Source organism: Styela clava, chromosome 1 (assembly GCF_964204865.1).
Source record: "Styela clava chromosome 1, kaStyClav1.hap1.2, whole genome shotgun sequence".
Lineage (NCBI taxonomy): Eukaryota > Metazoa > Chordata > Ascidiacea > Stolidobranchia > Styelidae > Styela > Styela clava.
This window is the reverse complement of record NC_135250.1, coordinates 3,891,923-3,908,550: the sequence shown is the minus strand read 5'-3', so window position 1 is coordinate 3,908,550 and position 16,628 is coordinate 3,891,923. Positions and strand designations below refer to the sequence as shown.

At 36.5% G+C, this 16,628-nt stretch overlaps 2 protein-coding genes across 2 annotated transcripts; one reads left to right on the top strand and one right to left on the bottom strand.

Annotated features, from left to right (window-relative positions):
- The first annotated feature begins 424 nt into the window (after window positions 1–424).
- On the top strand, window positions 425–5,050 carry LOC120343335 (uncharacterized). The gene is made up of 4 exons (XM_039412476.2): window positions 425–524; window positions 1,244–1,360; window positions 2,137–2,232; window positions 4,305–5,050. Exons 1-4 carry the CDS (start codon window positions 476–478, stop codon window positions 4,391–4,393), a joined length of 351 nt encoding a protein of 116 aa, XP_039268410.2. The 5' UTR covers window positions 425–475; the 3' UTR covers window positions 4,394–5,050.
- A 2,915-nt stretch (window positions 5,051–7,965) lies between these two features.
- On the bottom strand, window positions 7,966–13,865 carry LOC120348269 (uncharacterized). The gene is made up of 4 exons (XM_039418379.2): window positions 13,759–13,865; window positions 13,048–13,176; window positions 12,064–12,225; window positions 7,966–10,710 (listed from the first exon to the last, which is right to left on the bottom strand). Exons 1-4 carry the CDS (start codon window positions 13,814–13,816, stop codon window positions 10,148–10,150), a joined length of 912 nt encoding a protein of 303 aa, XP_039274313.2. The 5' UTR covers window positions 13,817–13,865; the 3' UTR covers window positions 7,966–10,147.
- Between the last annotated feature and the right edge of the window lie 2,763 nt (window positions 13,866–16,628).

Below are 16,628 nucleotides of genomic sequence, written 5' to 3'. Positions count from 1 at the left end.
TTCCCGGTATCTCGAATTTTTTTTTTAAATTATACTAATTTCTAATATTTGTAGCGTTCAATTGATGCATATCTGTACGCTATTATTACAATCTCATCAATGCTATTTAATTATCCAGATGCGTTCGAAATATACTTATTACTTAAAAAAGTTTTTCCATTCAATGTTAAAATTGACTGAATGTATTTAGAGATTCGGCAAGTTAATAAAATTTGTTCAAAATCGAATATATCTTAGTTGTTTCAACCATTTGCAGCAAAAAAATTAATAATTTATTTCACTGACTATTTTTTCCTACTTCTGATGAAAATGTTGTATAAAATGAATGTTTCAGTAATTAATTAAAAAAGTTTTAGTCCAAAGACGGAAACAAAATTTTTTCATACTTCTCTTAAAATTAATTCTGCTTTTTTACAAATTTTCCAGTGTAAATATTAACTTTTGTTAACAAGAGTAAATCGTAAAAACAAGAAAGATGAAGCCAATTATGATTGTGTTTTTGGTTGTATTGATGGCTGCTACAGGTTTGTATAATAAAAATTATATTTATTCATATTTCCCTATGTCAGGACCAGTCTTCTGCGCTTTCATGATTGTCAACTTGTTTCTAACCAGATTTTGAGCAAAGGCTGAAAAGCCTTGATGGCTGATAATGTTTTCTGTTGTTCTACCCCTGTCAGTGTCGTATCCACGTAAAATGGCGCCTGTGGCAAAGATCTAAAATACGCCCCAAAAACCCCAACCTGGTACACAGCCCGAGTTCAGGTTGTGCGCCATCTTGGTGCGCATACTTCAGGAGGTCCGAACAAAATTAGGTACTCCCGAAGTATGTGAAGCAAATGGCGGACACCGGAACGTAGAGTTAGACTATAATTTCAAATACAAACACTACAAGAGTCACTTGGCTAGTCCCCGAACTCGCAATAAAACTAAAACGAGATAGCAATCAAAGACCGCCGACTTATCGATCTAGCGGCGTGTATTCTTTGCACTGACACAATAGCGACACCGCGTGTCCCATCCCTAATTAATTAATAACTTGCTAATTATACGACATAATTCATCCAAAATCAATAGGTCCGTGATATGGTACACATACTACGTTCAGATGTCCGGCATCTTGGTTCACATACTTCGGGAGTACCCGAAATTAGTTACCTCCATATTTGTACACATACTTTTGGAGCGCCCAAGAACCTCTGCCTATTACAGTAACAAATCTTTTTTTCATTTTCTCATTTAGGTTATGCTATCCAGTGTTACGTGTGCAGTAACTGCGCTGATGCTAAGAAGTTGAGCGACAGTCAACTTTACAATTGTTCTTCTCTCACTGACACTTGTATTAAGGCTTCTGCACAGAGTAAGACATTCAATTTAAAAATTTAGATGTACTTTGTATGAAGGATATCCTTGAAATGTACTCATTTACTAGTTGGGCGCAAAGCGGTGTTTGTATCGCTTACTAAAGCGTTGCTAATCCGATACTTAAATCCAAATTACGCTGTTTTCTTTTACTTCATTGTGAATTTTTGTTCTGCCAAGCGTGGCAGGTAAAACTCGATTATCAGTCACATTTTGGTGTGAGTCACACCGTCACACGAGCTGGCCGTACAGTGGTTAGTTATTTAACCTCCTTGTTTTAATATGAGCATTTCTATCATGTTATAACTATACTTACTTACCTTTATAATTATGAATGTCAATGCTTGCAATCTCAACAGGTTCATTGAGCTTTTTTGTTTGGCAAAACATCAAAATTTGATTCTAGTTTGGTTGTTGTATAGCATTAAGCTTGCCAGATTGAATTGCCCAGTGGGTAAATTTGGCCCGCGGCCCTAGTTTGCCCATGTCAGCTAAAATATATCAGATTTGAGTGTAAACTTGCTCTTCGGCATCAATATTATATAAAATATCAAATCTTCACACTACTGAAGTGCTTTATTTGGGAAATTTATTCATGTTTTGGCAATCCCGTAGTGTTAGGGTTAGGCCATAGCTAAGTGAATATAACCCCTACCCATAGGTTTCAGTCACTTTACACAACATGATGTAAAGTTGGCAAACAAAATTAGTTACCACCATATTGGTACACACACTTTCGGAGCGCTCAATTTTCAATTGGAAACAATTTTCTAGGTGTTGTGACAAGAAGCTGTGGCGCAGGTGGTAATGTTGGATGCCAGAGTATTTCAGCTTTTGGTGTGACAGCGGAGACTTGTATTTGCAAAGGAGGTCAGTTTCATGGAAACCTTATCAAATATAATTTGAAAGAATTAAGATTTATGCATTAAACAATGAACAGTGATTTAGAAGCTCTTTGATTCCAAAAATTAAAAAAACAAAGTGTTACCAGTGTTTAAACTTATTAATTTGTCAATAATTTGGCTCATTCAAGAGAGTAGCTTCCTACAATCGTTAAATATCAGTGTCTGGTTGTGTAGGTCAGGGTTACTCAACTATTTGTACCGAAGAAAATTTTGAAATTATTTGGGTCCGGTCTTTCCAGAAATTATATTTCGGCATCCTTAAACGCGCACTTCATCGGTTGGCTAATGATTATCAGCTAATCAAGATGTTTTATTAAGGTATTATGATTCCTTTTATATATATTCAAAACAAGTTATTTTATAAAAGGGAACTTGAAAAGTGGGGCTATAGATCCAAACTAAAGAATTAGGTGCGTTCCAAATCAAACACTCGAAAGCTCCAAATTTGGCCCGCGGCCCGCCAGTTGAGTAGCCATGGTATAGGCCATAAGATTACAAGCATTCGTGTAAAAAATAAACACGAGAATATCGGTCGGACACCGAAGACGTACCGATCGGAGGTTAGGGGATCCCCCAAAACAGCGCTCCTACTCCATAGTGACACCGTTTGTCCCATCACTAATTAATTAATAATGAATGCACATGCAAAATTTGGAGCAGATTCAACCTCGCTTTCGTGAGATATCGCGTACATCTAACAGACAGACAAACAAACAAACAGACAAATACCTATCAACATACTTACCGATCTTAAGATCGATAAGTAATAATTGTAGCATAAGTGATTCAATAGTCTTGCTGAACAATAACGTTAGATTTCTATACCGTTTCGTCTGACTAAGGTTAGACTTCCTCAGAAGTAGATATATGACTGTTTGTTAGTGCGCAGCAACAATATTGAATCACTTAGAATAGTTATTACTTATCTATTTTAATCGGTAGGTATGTTGATAGGTATTTGTCTGTCTGTATGTATGTATGTATGTCTGTATGTCTGTTTGTCTGTTAGATGCGATATCTCACGAAAGCGAGATTGAATATGCTCCAGATTTTGCAGGCGCATCATCTTATCTCGGACCAGAAGCCTATTGATTTTGGGTGAATTATGTCGTATAATTAGCGAGTTATTAATTAATTAGTGATGGGACACAAGGTGTCACTACGGAGTAAGAGCGCTGTTTTGGGGGATCCCCTAACTTTCGATCGATAAGTCTTCGGTCTCTGACCGATATTCTCGTCTTTCTCTTGCTACAGCATCCTTGCATTATATGCGTACGGATCCACCGGTGCAAAAGCATAGAAGAAGGATAAGTACTTGATCTCGTAGAAACCCAATCGATAGCGTAGCATTACTGTATAGTAATGTTAATTTTCATATTTAAACTAAGCACTGCCGCAGTTGCCACATTAGAATAAGACACAAATGAAAGATGATACCGATTGAAATTAGTATTAATGCTCGAATTTGTTCTGTTCTTGACTGACCTCCCGTTGTGGTATACGCTCCCATTTCTGGTTATTCTAGCACACTTATATTCAAGTGTAAGGAATCACTGTTTACGCATAGCATACGCATAACGTCAAGCAATCGACAGGGCTGCTTGTTTAATTGGCAACAAATGGATAACAAAATTACGCGTCGGCCTACGAACTGCCGTGACAGCTTTGAAGGTTAAAGATTGTGGGTCAAGTCCTGAACCTGCAATCTCGCCCGGGTATTATTAAATTGATTAGACAATGCCGAACCACATTTTTTTTTCACATTGTAGCTCTTTGCGTATCAGTGGTTAGAGGCGACCGTTTTTTACGGACCATAATGCGCACTTCAAACACTTCAGTTCTCTCAAAAATCAATCGTGCGCCGTATAAGCCGGTGTACCTAATGTACAAATCAGGTGGGGCTTTTTGCTCTAATGCGCCTTATACGCGGATAAAACCACATTCCAAGCAAGATATTGGCAAGGCGTCTTATAACTTAGTGGTACGTAAAATACGATAGTTGAACAGAACATTCAAAAAAATGTTTTTTTTTTTCAGAAAAATGCAACGGAGCTGGAACCCTCAAATCAAGCATCTTAGTTGGATCCGTTATCAGCCTCCTCGTAGCTAAATTTATTATTGTTTAGATGCGTTGTATAGTATCTATCCTTATGAAAAAAATTAAATAGTTGATTTGAATAATGGATTGATATTATTGTTAATTTTCTTTACTATGTAATCGTTATTATGCAATTCATGAATGGAATAACATTTTGATTTTGACTTAAAAATGAGTTGTGAGTAGGGCTGGGCATTTTCGAATCGAATCGAATAGTAAATTATTCAAATCGGTTAAGACAAAAAATTTCGAATCGGTTAAGACAAAAATTTGAAATTGCCACCATCTTGTTTCAAGATGAATCGTTAAATTTTCATTGTGAAGTCATATTTTTAAAATGTTGTTTTAACTTACGACTGTTTTTTTCTTCGTGAGCTATTGATGAAACATGTTTCTTATTGTATGTAAACACACAGAGAACTGTCCGATTGTTGGATTCTATGTTTTCAGTAATTTATGTGTCTCTCTGACTCATTACAATACAAAATTCACATACAATTATGTCGTTTAAATATTACATTTAAATATCTTTTAATTTAAGATTTAATTCAAAAAAAAAAAATTGATATTTTAATTCGAATCTGAAATCATCAAGTATTCAAAAATGCTCAGCCCTAAAATGAGTCGTAATTTGTTACAATTTAACAGATTGATTCCACTGTATGACACTGCTAATACTAAACATTCGTGGGTGCCAGAAAACCGTCTTTAAACTAAATCAGAATTCGACAGTAAAACTTGTTTATAAATGCTGATTCAATTACTGTTTATTGTCCACCATACTGAAATCACTATTGCGCGCTCCAGAAGTGTACCAATATGGAGTAAACTAATTTTTTCTCCTACTTTACATCAAGTTGTGTAAAGGGACGGAAGCCTATGGGCAGGGGGGATATTCACTTGGCTAACACAGACAGTCTCCGAACTCGTAATAGAACTAAAATAAGGAAAATCGGAATGAAGTTCTGGCCTTATTCTAACCTGGTACACATACTATGGACGTACCTGATATTGTTTATATTAAATACTCTTGCCCACCCAATTAGAAGGTTTTGCTTTTCTAGACTGAATATGTTTGATTTTGGCAATGCCAATAGTATATAAAATTTTTCAAAATGGCAATGAGAATTTATCTGTATATGACCATATATTGTTTCGGCCCTCACATATATATTAAATGAAGTGAAAACACTTAAACAATTACTGATTAAAAACAACAAACTTGGTTAAGATATATTGAGAACTGACTTCATAACAAAATTGAAATTGTAAAAAGACTCAAATCATAAATCATATTATTATTTTTCCATCTTCTTGCATTAAAAACTATAATTTAAAAACCAAACTAATTTTCACTAATTACACCAATTACAATTTTAGAAACGGTATCAGAAGTTGATAGCGGAATCTTTCTATTTACGTAAAGAACTTGTGTAAAGAATCAGTATATGTCTTGTTACTCCTACCCTTTTAGTCAATCAAATCAAAAATTTTCCATTAATGTCATGAAGAGAATTACAATAGCGTTAGCATGGGTAAAATTTTTATATCAATGTAGAATCATTTGTCATGGTGATGACGCACTATGGTCGAGCTTTGGTGTAACCATGGCAACGAAGCCTAGAAAGGCGTCAGTTTCTGTTCTAAATATGTCTCACTTGTTTCTTTGACTTGACTGACACTTAAGTCTGTATAATATAATAGGGTGTCGATTATTGCCTCACCGTATACCTAAAGAATTAAATATTACAACTCAGAAAATTGGTGGTGGTGATAATGACAGAGTAGTATCCGATTTATGTTCCGGATATGCGGATCTAGTATTCAATTTGTCTGATCGGTTCTCAAAACGCAGTAAACAGTTTATGAAACAAAAATTGTATTATTGATGACGTCATATTTCATGACTGACGTATTTTATTACATTTTTAAATAAACTGTTTTCAAAAAAAAATCTGTTTCTTTTTTATGTCTTATCTTATTTATGAAAAGTGGCATATTACGGAAAAGTAGATTAGTATAATGTGGCTACTTGCTCCAATATCAGCGGTTCCCCATCGGGAACCGATGCCCTCTCCCAAGTGGGCACAGAGCAGTTGGTAAGGGGCCACAATGCTATACGCAGAACTGATGTAACTTTTTAATTTACAAATAACATCGCTGAGAAGATTCCTTAAAAATTTAAGGGCGCCCCAGTAATATGTGCACCAAGATGGCGCACAACCGGAACCATAATCTGGTACGTATACTATGTTCAGATTGTGCGCCATCTTGGTGCACATACCACGGGAGCACCCAGTTAGGATATAGGTGCAGTGATATTACTTTTTATCGATCTCGGAATAATTGAAATTGTCAAGTTATTTAATGGTACCTAAATCCCCGTAGCACAGGCCATCAAGCCCGATGAGGCCACGATAATCACAAGCAATACAATATTCTTTAGATTCCCCAAAATTGAAGAATTGGAAATTTAAAGTATTGTATATAACTATTCAACTTTATCAAAATTTAACCATAACCAACAAAAAAGGGTACTCCCGCGGAACATAGTATGTGTACCAGGTAAGGATTAGGCCATAGTTCCAGGTACAAATCCTACTGGAGTCACTTGGCTAGTCCTTGAACTTGTAATAGAACTAAAATAAGGAGAGTTGGAATAAAATATGGCCTAACCTTATCTGGTACACATACTACGTTCCGGTTTCCGCCAATTGGTTCGCATACGTCAGGAGTACCAAAAAAAGAATCTCTATGTTTAAAAAAATTGTTCGTTTTGACTGTTATGTTTGAAGAAAAATGAATTCTCTTATTTTTTCGGATTCTATGGAACCCCTCAATTCACTCAAAATTTTGATCTTTCATTTTAATTCTTCAGAACATCTTTTACAAAATATGAGAACACTGTCTCTGTCATGGTTTCCTTGGCAAAATTACCGGTCCTCTCGTAGTATGTGAACCAAGATGACGGACACTAGAACGTAGTATGTGAGCCAGGTAAGGGTTAGGCCATAATTTTAGGTACAAATACTACGGGAGTCACTTGGCTAGTCCCCGAACTCGTAATAGAACATAAATAAGAAAATTAGAATAAAATTAGAGCCCAATCCTGACCTGCATTCCAGTGTCCGCCATCTTGGTTCCCATACTCGGGAGCGCCAAATTTCCGAATTGTAATGCAATCAAGAATCGTTATCAGATGGCAATATCGAATCCTCTTGCTATAATATGGGGTATTATTTGCCATTTTGCAATGTGAGATTCATGATATTTCACACGGAGACGTCCTTGTTGAGTTGTATTGAATTTTCACCCATTTTTATCGTTTTGCCTGCACTATTATCCAACTACGATAGGCGCATATACATTACTAAGCCGTGCAAAACTTCACAGGAAAATTTAGTCCGATGGACTTGCATTTCAACCTCAACCTTTGAGCTTAGATTTTCGAAATTTAAAAAATAGCAAGCTAATTTTCTTTACTGGAAGGGGAATATTCGGAGGGGGCGTGCGCACTCACGGGGTTTTGAATTGAATCCACGTTAATAGATCGATCTGCTCTTCTTCGGAGATCAATAAGCACACAATATATTGCGATGCTAAATGTATATTGTAAAGTTGCACAATCAAATTGAATTCAGATAACAGATATATTGAATAATACACTTAAACCTTAATACAGTTACGATCGAATGTAAGTAGTAGGCCAAAGTAAAAAAAACAAGAAGGCGGACACTGGAACGTAGTATGTGTACCAGGTTAGGATTAGGCAATAATTTTATTTCAATTTTTCTTATTTTAGTTCTATTACGAGTTCGGGGACTAGCCAAGTAAATTCCGTAGTATTTATATCTGGAATTATTGCTCAACCCCAACCAGGTACACATACTACGTTACGGTGTCCGCCATCTTGGTTCACATACTACGGGAGTACCCACAATTAACCTGTTTCGACATGCTATAATAAAAAGGGTTAAATATTTAAATCCATAGTTACAATTCACACTCGCTACAAGAAGAGTACTTACTGTCAGACTAGTCTAACCAATTGAAAAGTATATCAGAGTTCAGAGTAAAAAACTTTATAATTTTTACGGTACTCCCGAAATATGTGAACCAAGATGGCGGACACCGGAGCGTAGTATGTTTACCAGGTTAGGTTTGGGAAATAATTTCAGGTATAAATACTACGGGAGTCACTTGGCTAGTACCCGAACTTAGAGAAAACTTGATAATTTTTTTCTTAATTGTGAAGTAGACTGTTCTCTTGTTGGTTTGAAAATATCGACACACTTTACCTTAGACACAGCTTACTCAAAACTCATAAAATTATAAATATTTTCTTTTCAGATTCGTTTGTTATCTTTGAGCTTTTCGGGACTTTTAGAGTTAACATTTTGATGATTCTGTGTCTTCATATAGAGAAAACAGGGACTAATGTGCTTTAATAATGCACAACATGAGTAATACTCAATTTAAAAATTATAAATTATGGGTCTAAAATTCTGATGGTGAAAAAAAAGGCGCTCTGGAAGTATGTGTACCAAGATGACGCACAACGTGAATACTAACCTGGTACACATACTATGTTCAGGCTATGCACCATCTTGGTACACATACTTTGGGAGCACCGAAATAAATGATAAATTGTCAATAATCAGTATTTCAATTTTCACCATATTGAAAATAGACACAAACATACAGATTGCAATAAATTATAAATAAGCCACATTCCAGGGTGAAGCAGACGCGGAAAAACCAGTACTGTTTATCGAGTAGCGGCACCCATAAAATAAGTCTAACACAAAATGATAAAGAAGAAAAAGTAGAACTGAGTACATTTAATTAAAAAACAAAAACACACACAAAATATCTCGAGGCGATGTGCTATAACCAGCATTCGCTCACTTCAAAACAAATAAAAAGATGACTACGAGCACCACCAACTCGGTAACTGGGAGATGGCAGTAGTGGTCTGTATCACAACAATACCATTGTGAGATGCACGTTGTCTAACAATGGGCAATAAACGTCAGATTGTAATGTCTTTGATATAAAAATCTTCGGGATTTTCGCGATCTTTAACTATGATTTTTTGACTTCATATAGAAAAAAAAAAAAAAAAAACAGGGACTTATGCGCTTCATATAAATGCACAAGATAAATAATACTCAAATTTAGACCTCATTTTAGACCCATTAATTATGGGTCTAAAATTATGATGGAGAAAAAAAGATAAATTGTCTTTAATTCAAAACAGGATACTCTAGGCAAAGAACAGAAAGAAGATGGACAACATGAATAATGTTCAATTTAAAGATTTTGAATTTAACTTGAGTCCTGACTGAGTTTAGTTAGATCAGGGGTCTCAAACACAATTTACCTAGGCGCCACTGAGAGCAGAGTCTGGTTGGGCCCGAGCCGCATCAGGTTTTCTACAATGAAAGCTTAGTTTAAACAATTCAAATATTTTCTCTTTTATTTTTGTTCAAGCAAGCATTTTGCCGATGAACAGTGATGTCTTACTACACGGAAAACATGGTTATAATGATAATGTATCAATATAAATCTAAGCGTTTGTGATTGTGACGTAAAAAACTTAACTTAACCGAAAACTTATATTAAATGTTTTAATGATGCGGACTGAGCTAAGTTACTTGCGGGCCACACTAACATTAAATTTTCATACTAAGGCGGGCGTCAAAACTATTGTACTGCGGGCTACAATTGGTCCCCGGGGCGCAAGTTTGAGACCCCTGGTTTAGATTGATATATCTTCAATTTAAAACAGGACAATCAACGTAAAGAACAGGAGATCCAAAATGACATAGGTATTGAACTGAGTTTGTGTTGCATCACTTGCTGTCGTCGTAGCTTCCAGGGGAGTAGTGGCTGGGAGAGTTTGAGTTGCGCCACTTGGCTTTGCAGTAGATTCCAGGGGAGTAGTGGCTGGGAGAGTTTGAGTTGCGCCACTTGGCTTTGCAGTAGTTTCCAAGGGAGTCGTTGCTGGGAGAGTTTGAGTTGCGCCACTTGGCTTTGCAGTAGCTTCCAGGGGAGTAGTGGCTGGGAGAGTTTGAGTTGCGCCACTTGGCTTTGCAGTAGCTTCCAGGGGAGTAGTGGCTGGGAGAGTTTGAGTTGCGCCACTTGGCTTTGCAGTAGCTTCCAGGGGAGTAGTGGCTGGGAGAGTTTGAGTTGCGCCACTTGGCTTTACAGTAGATTCCAGGGGAGTAGTGGCTGGGAGAGTTTGAGTTGCGCCACTTGGCTTTGCAGTAGTTTCCAAGGGAGTCGTTGCTGGGGGAGTGTATCCATCTTCGCCAGGAAAGATGCTCAATGTATTACAACCATCTGTAAAAACAGAAATAATTGTGTTATGGAATTGATTACTGTGGCAATAAATAACGCAAGCAATAAGCAACGCTAAAAGCAAGCGTTTTTACTCGCAAACAAGAGAACAATGCTGAAATATATGAATACGACGGCCGCTGGTACTTCCGAAGTATGTTAACTAAGATGGCGGACACCGGAACGTAGTATATGTACCAGGTTAGGGTTAGGCCATAATTTTAGGTGCACATAATACGGGAGTCACATGGTTAGTTCCTGAACTCGTGATAGAACTAAAATGGGGAAATTTGAAATAAAATTATGGCCTAACCCTAACCTAGTACACATACTACGTTCCGCCATCTTGGTTCACTTACTTCCAGAGTACCTCAAATCTCTTACAAGACCATCAGTCTATCATAAACAAACCCCGACTTTGTGGACCACCAGATCGCGGAAACGCCGCACAGTGCGAAATTAACACGTCATCATACTAAATAATGTATTTTTTTAATTTTAAAGAGAAGCTCCCAAAGTATGTGAACCAAGGAGGCGGAAACCGGAAAGTAGTATATATACCTAGTTAGGGTTAGGACATAATTTTATTCCTATTTCCCTTATTTTAAGTCTAGAGTCCAGGGACTAGCCAAGTGACTCCCGTAGTATTTGTACTTGAAATTATGGCCTAATTCTAACCTGGTACACATACTACGTTTCGGTGTCCGAAACCTACATTGGACTTCAGCTCTAGCTAGGGGATTCTTATTATCAGTCGTTCTGTCTGTATGTTTAGCTGTAGCGTCTAAATTGCTGGGCCGATCTGGTTGAAATTTCTCACGGGGGTTGTGCTAACACCCTAATATTATGGTAATATGCGTTCCACGGGAAGTTTCCATGTTATCAGCGGCAAACGTGCTGATTGTTGAGGAATTTCATTTTTTCACTATTTGTCGCCATTATCTCCTAAGCTACATCGAAAATGATTCTGAGATTGCTACATCCCGCAGAAGTAAATACTCTTTCCATTTTGCATCTCGTTAATAAATGAACTTGGGAAGCCTTAGGAATTTTGGTGACCATGGCCTATCATTAGCGCTCATGAATAAAAAAAAACGGCAAACGCGCAGTGCTTAAAATTAAATGGCAGTTTCGGCAACGTGATTAATGAAATACGCTGTCGTTATAGCTACAATTTTGCGTTGATGGTAACGGTTTACTGAAGTGCGGGCCGTTTCATATATTATCGGAGAACCTAGACGCCTACCGACTTGTATATTTACCAATTACCAACTACTTTTTATGATCGCTATTGTAGTTATGACGAAGAGTGTAAATTGTATGCACACTCAACATTTCAAGTTATACTCAATTTACCTGTATCGCATGTGTAAACACACTTTGTAGCAGAAAGGCTTTCAAGAAGAAAAGTAATAAAATCAATATATTCATTATCATTTCGGTCATCTTCTTCGCATCCAATATCAACAGCTACCGGGCTGCATGTTCTATTGTACTCGAAGCCATGAGCTTTTCCAACTGAAAGTGACGGAAAAAATGTCATAAATACTTGACCTAAATTTTAATTATTAGGGTATGCATTGAGTATGCCTAACTGTGTGCGGCGATGATTAATTTTGCATCGCAGGTCAAAGGTTGGTACTTCCGTAGTATGTGCACCAAGATAGGGTTAGGCCTCAATTTTATTTCAATTTTTCTTATTTTAGTTCTATTACAAGTTCGGAGACTGTCTGTGTTAGCCAAGTGAATATACCCCCTGACCATAGGTTTCAGTCCCTCTACACAACTTGATGTAAAGTTGGCGAACAAAATTAGTTACTTCCCTATTGGTACACACACTGCTGAAGCGCCCTAAGATCTGCGAGGAAATTAAAGTTAGAAGCGAGAAGTATGATTTAGAAGTAAGTATCGGTATTCCGCAAATCAATGGATTCATGAAAATGTTACACAATACCTAATTACAAGGCCAAAGCACCAAAATAATAAATAAAAAATGATAAAAAAAATTATATTAAAAGAAAGTTTTTCGGATCGGTGGACTATCAAAATCAACGGAAGATATCATAAACACCCAGAAAAAAAAAACAATATGATATTTAAATTTGATGGTAAATTTGCGTTTTCTGTTTTAATCGAATTTGTAGTTAAACTAAGGAGACAGTAAACGGTCAAAAAACCGGTGGTTGAAAAAGCTTGAGGAAAAAATCGTCGCTCCGGGAGTATGTGAACCATGATGACGCACACCTTGAACACTAACCAGGTAAACATACTATGTTCAGGTTGTGCGCCATCTTGATACACATACTTCGGGAGCACCAAAAATCAATAGCTCTTCCTTACTCTTTGTAACCAGACAGTACTGATCTTCAGCTGCACAATCAATTAAATAATCATCAGAAAAGTCATCGCCGTGACATCCATCTGTGGGATCGTATGTATATGATAAGCAGTTGAAACAGCGGAGTGAACCTGAACAGAGATGTCGAAGTTATTTCAGAATTCTGTTCCGTATAGTTTAAAGCTTTTTTTATCTGACCATACAAAAGATTTAACTAAGATTCAAGGATTGAGAAACTGCAGCTCACAAAAATGCAAAAAGGAATGTCTGTCTCTACATTAGTTGGGTTACGTCATAATTTTATTCTAATTTACCTCATTTTAATATCTTAACGAGTTCGGGTACTAGCCAAGTAACTCACGTAGTATTTGTAACTGAAATTATGGCCCAACCCTAACCTGGTACACACACTACGTTTCGGTGTCCGCCATCTTTAGATTACGATTAGTTCACCAATAAATCTGGCGCTCCTGAAGTATGCGTACCAAGATGGCGGACACCTGAACGTAGTATGGATACCAGGTTAGGGTTAGGCCATAACTTCAGGTTCAAATACTACGGGAGTCACTTGGCTTATCCTCAAACTTGTAATTGAACTAAAATAAGGAAAATTGGAAAAAAATTATGGCCTAACCCTAACCTGGTACACATACTATGTTCCGGTGTCCGCCATATTGGTACACATACTTCAGGTGTATCATAAATTCAATTACCTGTTTCCAAGAAGAAACTAAGTACAAATATCCCCGAAATAATGATATGCAAATTCATAATAAAGGTCTTTCTGTTAAACTATTCTATTGGAAGAATATTATCTAAAAATGTAATATGTGATAATTACATCAATTTAAAAACCGTAATTGATTGTTAAATATTCAAATTAACATTACGTAGTAATAATCTATTTGTTAAATAAGTCTTGCTGCACACTAACACAAATATGCTACAACCAGTTTTAGGCTCAAATTGTAATTATGTAATCGGGTCTCTTCCAGAGTGATTTTTCTAATTTCATTTTCAATTTCTATCCGTGATACTTGTAGATGCGTTTTTGGTAATAGTGCAAGATAAATAGTTGTAGGATTTCTGATTGTTAACGTCCTGGTACTGACCCTTTCTTCACTTCCCTCGACAGTGTAAGGTAATACGGTATGTATTCTATATATCCTCTTCACATCTTAACCACATTAGCGTACAACTTATACAGAAGTTTGACGCTACCGTAAACCAATTCACAGTGATCTGTTACATTGGTGATAATTTTGCTGAAGGAACCATTTAAGTTTTGGCCTAATTAGTACGAACGTGTTACGTAAGTGATTTTTTCGAATTAGAAAAAGGTTTTGGACCAGTTGGGATCCATCTGAATCATCATTTTTTTTTTGCCGTTCGAATTACTAATATTCCCTACAATAGTTTTCGAATAAGGAGTTTTATATAGCTTTTCATGATTGTTTTTACGGGTTTGCAGTCCGGTTTGCGCCTAGTTTCCCTGACAGTGTTTGACTTTCTAGTCTTCAATATTTCAATATATCTGATGATTGATTGAAATTTTCATTTTTTTGCTAACATTATACTGAAAGATGTTATCCATGTCATTAGAATACAGATATTTCTTGTTTTTTGATCTGACATGGGCAAACTACCGCCCGTCGGCCAAATCCAACCCGTTGACTAATTCAATCTGGCCCGCCTGATGCTGCCACAACCAAACTAAACCCAAATTTTGATGTTTCAGCTAAAATAGTTCAAGAATTTTGATGAGGTTGCAGTTAAATTTTGTTTCGGCACGAGTCTTATTGTTTTCCACGTTTGCTTTTGAAACGGGCTAACGGATCTTTTGTAACGGAACAGATCTTTTGTAACTTTTTGGGGGAATTTTTATGATTCTTTGCAAGAACTCAATAGCTCAGCAATAACACTGTGAATATTGGTCATAATATGTGAATTTTTACGTCGCACTTACATGGTCCGCCAAACTAGGTGGACTGAATTTTTGGCGAATTTTTTTCTGATTCTTTGCAAAAACTCAATAGCTCAGCAATAACACTGTGAATTTTGTTGTTTTCCACGTTTGCTTTTGAAACGGGCTAACGGATCTTTTGTAACGGAACAGATCTTTTGTAACGTTTTGGGGGAATTTTTATGATTCTTTGCAAGAACTCAATAGCTCAGCAATAACACTGTGAATATTGGTCATAATATGTGAATTTTTACGTCGCACTTACATGGCCCGCCAATCTAGGAGGACTGAATTTTTGGTGAATTCTTTTTTGATTCTTTGCAAGAACTCAATAGCTCAGCAATAATACTGTGAATATTGTTGTTTTCCACGTTTGCTTTTGAAACGGGCTAACGGATCTTTTGTAACGGAATTTTTGGGGGAATTTTTCCGATTCTTTGCAAAAACTCAATAGCTCAGCAATAAAACTGTGAATATTGGTTATAATATGTACATTTTTACGTCGCACTTACATGGCTCGCTGATCTAGGTGGGTCTGGATTTTTGGTGGAATTTTAGATTACTTTTATTGACTAATAATTTTTGTGAAATGACTTGTAAAATCCCCCCGGTAGTCAGGCGGCCATCCAGCCTGAAAAAATCGCAATAATCACAAGCAACACCATATTTTGAATTTACAAAAATTTGAAAAATATTGATTTTGAAAATGATGTATATGGAACTATTTAAGGTTTTTAAACTTCAGCCATATCCAATAGAACAGGGTTGTGCACAATTTTTTAGTATAAGAGCCGCATGCTGCAAGTCAGAACTTTAAAAGAGCCGCAGAATTTGTGAATTTATTAATATTATCGAAATACCATGAACAGAAAAGAAATTCACACAAGAGTCTAACAACAATAAATAGAGAAACAAGGCAGTTGTATTCAAATATATGCACAGTTTGAGCTCATTTAATTTGTGCTCCTTATAGCTGATTTACGAGGGTAGTCTCGTAAGAGGTTTTCATGATTCGTTTCATGGTGCCGTTTAACATTGCTTACTTTATTCTGACTTAGTAGCTTATGACAGATTAAGCACAAAGGTTTACTCTCCTGACTGGTATATGCGTATTCTTCTTCCCATTCTGACTTGACAACTCTGTTTTCATCTTCGTACTTTTGTTTTTTAATTGAGGACATATCGCACAGTAACTTAGATACTCTAACTAACCGCAATCAAGCTGCAATACCGTCGACGCATCAATGAACATTGACCATTGTGACGAAAGATTTGCTGACTTGACTGACTTAAATTCAAAATTCAACACTACAGCGATTTTCATACTAAAACACAATTTGTCCTAATCATTGACGAAAACTTCTTTACGACTTTTGATAAATTAAAAGAGTTTACATTAAAGTTTTTAGTAAAAAGTTTGTTAAAATCTGGATAATAATTTATGTTAGCGAGAAGAGCCGCACAAAAAGTCTGGCGAGCCGCATGCGGCTCACGAGCCGCGGTGTGCCCACCCCTGCAATAGAAGATACTCCCGTAGTATGTGTGTGTACCAGGTTAGGGTTATGCCATAGTTTTATTCCGATTTTCCTTCTTTTAGTTTTATTACGAGTTCGGGGACTG